General features: G+C 51.4%; 1 protein-coding gene across 1 annotated transcript; it reads left to right on the top strand.

Moving 5' to 3' along the window:
* The first annotated feature begins 1,239 nt into the window (after positions 1–1,239).
* On the top strand, positions 1,240–2,154 carry LOC135384779 (uncharacterized). Its single transcript, XM_064613964.1, has one exon. The coding sequence runs from the start codon at positions 1,240–1,242 to the stop codon at positions 2,152–2,154; it is 915 nt and encodes a 304-aa protein (XP_064470034.1).
* Positions 2,155–5,899: the final 3,745 nt, after the last annotated feature.

Below are 5,899 nucleotides of genomic sequence, written 5' to 3'. Positions count from 1 at the left end.
ACAGATTTACAGAATAAAAACGGGGTGTTAAAAATGACTTCTGTGCTACTTTAAAACATTGCCCTAAATTCCCCATGTTAACTTTTACCTGTGTGTGATGTTTTCTTGGTATTATAAAGGGGGCTACAAAGATGATCGCTTCAAAATGTCCATCTGATTAGTGATCATTTGAGGTCTTTACTGAGGTGCCCATGAACAACATGAGGTATTGGTGGAGCATGATATTGTGCACCACATACAGCACAATAGATAGACAAAAAAAAGCGTAGTACATACTCGATTATGAATGCAGTTATTAGAACGATACAATACACATTAATAGAGTTAATGCAACAACACAATTAATATAATGAACAAATACAATGAGCTATATATTAACAAGACATTTGCTAGATACGCATACCATATCGCAGAGCTACGTCGAAAATGCCAGTGTTATAAACAATGGAGATGTTATAAACTATCTGTACGATTCGATTTAAAGGGCTTACCGTGGGATCGTCGTGGATGTAAAACGTTGGACGCTGTCCAGTGATAACTGCATGAACAGAAACACAGGACGAACACTCGGTGATGATGATTAGGGTTTTTCTGGCGCAGCTACTACAAAAGTCATAATGCGCCAAACATGGTTATGAACACAGATGAATTAAGTTATAAGAATAAAGTGAATGAAATTCAACCTAAAAATATGCTGATGTAACTAAAAGAAGTGTATGTAAAGTTCTTTTGAGGAAAGTAACTAAAACGTTATAGGCTCCCAAGCTCGCCTATGTCCCTGAAAAAGTTCAGGACATTATCAAAAGGAATGATTGGCTCATCACCCAACAAGAGTGCTGGGTGAAGAGGTGTACAATTCTTGTAGCACTCAGTGAAGTAGCACTGGCGATGAGGTTCGTGTTGTGGGCATGTGATAAGAATGCGGAGGATGGAGAGTTGCTCGTTACAATGGGTGCACCACGGTGCTCCTCTCCACGAAGTAGGGGGCCGTGCGACAAATATGTGTGTCCAATTCTGAGGCTATGTCTCAGCACCTCCTGGAGACGTTCCTGGATTGCATGTACCTGTAGCAGCCGCATCGCCAGTCCCTGACATCCAGCACCTGCCCGTGGCTCGAGTAAATAAACCTCCTCGGGCCAGTTGGAATCTGGTAACCGAGACAAACGGACTACTGCTTCCTGTCTCCTCTAATTCCAACAATTGGTGACCCGAACGTGATGACGTTCCACGCTATTCACCATGTCTACAGGGGACGGCCACGTCACCACGACTCCCGGTACCCCCAGCATGGTACAACAGCCCACTTCCGTGACCGCCGTTAGCGTTAAACTTCCACCGTTTTGGGACCGGAACCCAGCCACCTGGTTTATTCAGGCCGAGGCCCAATTTCATCTGTCCGGCATCACAGCTCAGATCACGAAATTCTATTACGTCATCGCAGCGCTCTCTCCATCCGCCGCCGACGAGGTCTACGATGTCATCGCTTCACCACCCGCGGATTGCCCGTACGACAAGCTGAAGTCCGCACTTCTCAAGCGAACGACCTGCTCCGACCGCGCACGTCTTCAGCAGCTTCTGTCTGCGGAGGAGCTCGGGGACAGACGCCCCACGCAGCTGTTACGGCGCATGAAGCAATTGCTCGGTGACGGAGCTGCTTCCACAAGTGACAGCTTCCTCAGAGAACTCTTTCTGCAAAGACTTCCGAGAAATGTGCAGATGGTCCTAGCCACTACGACAAACCTTTCAACGGACGAACTCGCCACCCTCGCCGATGCTGTAATGGAGGTTGCTATTCCGTCACCCTCCGTAATGCATGTGGAGACACCACACCCTTCTTTCCCAGAGCCCACACCTTCAGCCGTTTCGCAAGTGTCTACCCCCGCACCAACGCAAGACACCTCTCAGCACATGGCCGCCATTGAAAGCTTGACGCAGCAGGTGAACAACCTAACCCACCTTGTCGCGACACTGGCAGCGCGGAGCCGTTCGCCAAGCCCCCGGCGCTTCCGCCGACGATCGCTCACCCCTCGCGGCCGGCGCAGCCCAAGCCCTCGGTCCAACGGCATGTGCTGGTACCACCAGCGGTTTGGCGCCGAGGCCCGGCACTGTTTCCAACCCTGCTCGTGGTCGGGAAACGCCCCGCCCAGTCACTAATGGCGACAAGTGCACCGGGTCAACTCGAAAGTCGCCTTTTCTACGTTGTAGACCGTGTGTCAGGCAGACACTTTCTCATAGATACCGGTGCCGATGTCAGCGTTATGCCCGCTAGCAAAGCCCATCGCAGCCGACAACCGTGTTTCACCCTACGCGCCGCCAACTCCACCACCATCCCGGTATTTGGCCAGCAGTCCCTCACTTTGAACCTGGGCCTACGACGAGACTTCCGATGGATTTTTCACGTAGCCGATGTCTCCCAGGCCATAATTGGTGCTGACTTTCTCACGCACTTCGGACTCCTCGTTGACGTCGCTCGGAAACGCCTTATCGACGCCACCACCCATCTTCAGGTTCACGGCATCCGGCATCGCATTCCACCCTGCCACAGCCTTTCTTACTGTGCGCCGGCGTCGCCCTACTCCCATATTCTGGAAGACTTCCCTGAGCTCACCAAGCCCCCCGACTGGACTCGCCCGGTCAAGCACGACGTCGTACACCACGTTGTCACTCAAGGCCCGCCCGTTCACTTTCGCCCGCGTCGCTTGGCTCCCGAAAAGTTCTCCATCGCTAAGGCTGAATTCGAGCATATGCTCGAGCTTGGCATTATCCGACCGTCAAGCAGCAGCTGGGCATCCCCACTCCATATGGTGCCCAAGAAGACGGGAGACTGGCGCCCTTGCGGTGATTACCGTGCCTTAAACCGCGCTACGGTGCCCGACCGATACCCCATCCCTAACATCTTACCGCCGTATTCTTGAACAAGCCTCGACTCGACGCTCCGCCTCGACTCCAACGAGTGGAGGAAAGTGGCGCTGCTCCACTCGAAGAGCCCATGCGTTTCATGAACCCGCTTCGGGGATTCCTCCGCCAAGGCGCTCCTCGAGAAACCGTTCTCGAATAAAGCTGTAGTCTCGTCCCCAGCCGTCTTTCGGGACCACTCGAAAATGTTAATTATCGTGCTTAAAACACACTTATGGCATGAAAAATAAATGTAATTCTTTACTTTATTTCGACCAACGTGCATTACAAATACAAACACAAAGGTCTGCAAGTGTTTGAAGAAGGGTGCAGGTGTTTCGAACAGGGAAACAGACTGATAGGTTTCCTAGTTTTCTGGTCTGGCAATTACAACCACAACGGCAGCAGCTAGCTTAATGGCATGGTCACCTCGTATCAAATAATATGAAAGATGATGTCACTGCTTGTCACTCTTCTATTATGTTACAATATGTGGCGCGAATGACTGTTTGTTAGCGGATGGGTACGTTTACCCAACGCCTTGAGGGTAGCTATAAACAATCAAACAAACAAAACAGATTTTACAACAACATCCCGAGCAAAGAATCGGGGAGACCATTCTTGGGGAGTCACCGCGAGCATGTCGTACGAACTTTTATGGCCCTCAATCGCGCTCTGCCTAAACGGTGGAGCCTGTTATCCCACCCAACAAACGCAATTCGTACTATTGGAACAACAACTGCAAAAAAAAAAAAAAAAAAACGAGAGAGAGAAAAAAAAAAACATGAATGGAAGATTTGTTGAGCCGTTTCGGTGATAGCTGGAGCAGGGGTTGGGCCAGCTTGATACAGTATCAAGATTACAGAAAAACATTGAGGAGGCAGATCAGATGTTTATTTTTTTTAGATGTCCAGTCAATGCACTGTTTCTTTTTTTGCACCACTTTTTGCGTGAAAACATCCTTCAAACACACCTTCTTTGTGTTAAATAGCGCGACAGAAGGAACATTTATTACACCTTGTCTTGAAAAGTGTGCTTGCGAGAAGGTGTGGGATTTTTTCCACAACGCGGCACACCGTCGTTTCTGACACATTCACAATGTCTCCCGTGGCAGTTCGAAAAGTCCTAACGCCATAAAATCACATGTCGACGGGCAGCTATAGCACACGAGGTAGAGGCAGCCCACGATTGCACACATTTTCCTCCACTGGTAATGTATCCGAAAGGCTTCGTACGGGTTTCTTCATGAAGCGGTACCGTATACCATATGAGGAACTCGTGATCATCAAAATGGCCAAAAGGAGTTTGATGGACCCTTACTGAACGTTGTCGCTCAGTGGTAATGTTGTCAGCACCCAGTTCAAGGCCATCGTGACACAAAACGCAGTCGATGGACGCAGCGAACGACCTGTCTTCCGCCATGACACCAGCCAAACTCGAGTTGAGGAGCGTTCTCGAGGTAGCACCGATGCTACCTCGAGATTTTCGAGGAATGCACGGAAGAATTCCTCCACTGGAGGAGCGTTTCGAGTCAAGGTCGATTTATGAAGCGCAAAACCGGCCTCGAGGAGCAGCTCGAGTCGAGTTTCGAGTCGAGGCTCGTTCAAGAATACGGCGGTTAGACTTCACCGCTAACATCGAAGGCGCCATCGTTTTCTCTAAAATCGACCTGGTGCGCGCCTACCACCAAATACCCATGGCGGAAGACGATATTCCGAAGACCGCCATCATTACACCCTTTGGCCTCTACGAGTTCCTGCGTATGCCGTTCGGCTTGCGTAATGCAGCCCAGACATTTCAACGGTTTATTAACTCTGTCACCTTTGGCCTCCCGTTCGTCTATGCCTACATGGACGATATTCTGGTTGCCAGCGCCACCCCAGAAGAGCACGCCGAGCACTTACGAACCCTCTTCGCTCGCCTACAACATTACGGCATTGTAATCAACGCCGCGAAAAGTGAATTCGGCGTCCCGGAGCTTGACTTCCTGGGTCACCGCGTTAACCAGCACGGCATCCTTCCTCTGCCCTCTAAAGTCGCCGCCATCAAGGATTTCCCCCGTCCCACGTCCGTCAAACAGTTGAGACGTTTCCTTGGTTTCGCCAACTTCTATCGGCGCTTTATACGATCTTGTGCTGCCACACTGGCCCCGTTGGAAGCTCTACTCTCTTGCCGAAAACGCGACGCCGCCACGCTACCATGGTCCGACGACTCTATCGCCGCCTTCGACAAAATCCGGCAAGACATCGCCGCCGCCACTCTTCTTGTCCATCCCCGGCACGATGCACCTACTTGCATCATGGTGGACGCTTCGAGCAGTGCTGCCGGCGCCGTCCTGCAGCAGCGAGTTTCTTCTGCTTGGCAGCCCATCGCTTTCTTCTCGCGCAAGTTCAAACCTGCAGAGACGCGCTATAGCACGTTTGGACGCGAGCTCCTGGCCATATTCCTAGCAGTGAAGCACTTCCGGCACTTCTTGGAAGGACGATCATTCACCATATATACGGATCACAAGCCGCTTACTCATGCTCTCTCATCTTCTGGTACCGGATATACACCTCGAGAAATCCGGCACCTGGCCTTCATCTCAGAATTCACCAGCGACATACAGCACGTGAGCGGCGTCAACAACCCCGTGGCCGATGCTCTCAGTAGAATATCCACCCTGATCACACCCACTACAGCGCAGTGCTCAGCCGTTCTGTCTCTGGACCTTCTTGTCACTGCTCAGTCATCTGATGAAGAGCTGGCCGTACTGCGCACGAAGCCCGCGTCCAACAGCCTCAAGCTTGAAGATGTTCACCTCCCCGGGGCGACGGCCGCCGTGATTTGCGACACTTCACAGGGCTCGCCACGACCTTTCGTCCCCCTCGCATTACGCCGTCCCATTTTCGATCACTTTCACGCTCTCTCCCACCCCGGCGTCCGCGGCACACAAAAGCTCATAGGCACCCGATACGTCTGGCCGAATATGCACGCTGATATCAAGCACTGGGTGCGCACATGC

This window comes from Ornithodoros turicata, chromosome 2 (genome assembly GCF_037126465.1).
Source record: "Ornithodoros turicata isolate Travis chromosome 2, ASM3712646v1, whole genome shotgun sequence".
NCBI classification, from domain to species: Eukaryota; Metazoa; Arthropoda; class Arachnida; order Ixodida; family Argasidae; genus Ornithodoros; species Ornithodoros turicata.
This window is presented reverse-complemented; position numbering and strand designations above follow the sequence as displayed.

Excerpts from the sequence above, each read along its gene's own strand:
- LOC135384779 (XM_064613964.1), top strand. The coding sequence starts at position 1,240 with ATGTCTACAGGGGACGGCCACGTCACCACGACTCCCGGTACCCCCAGC.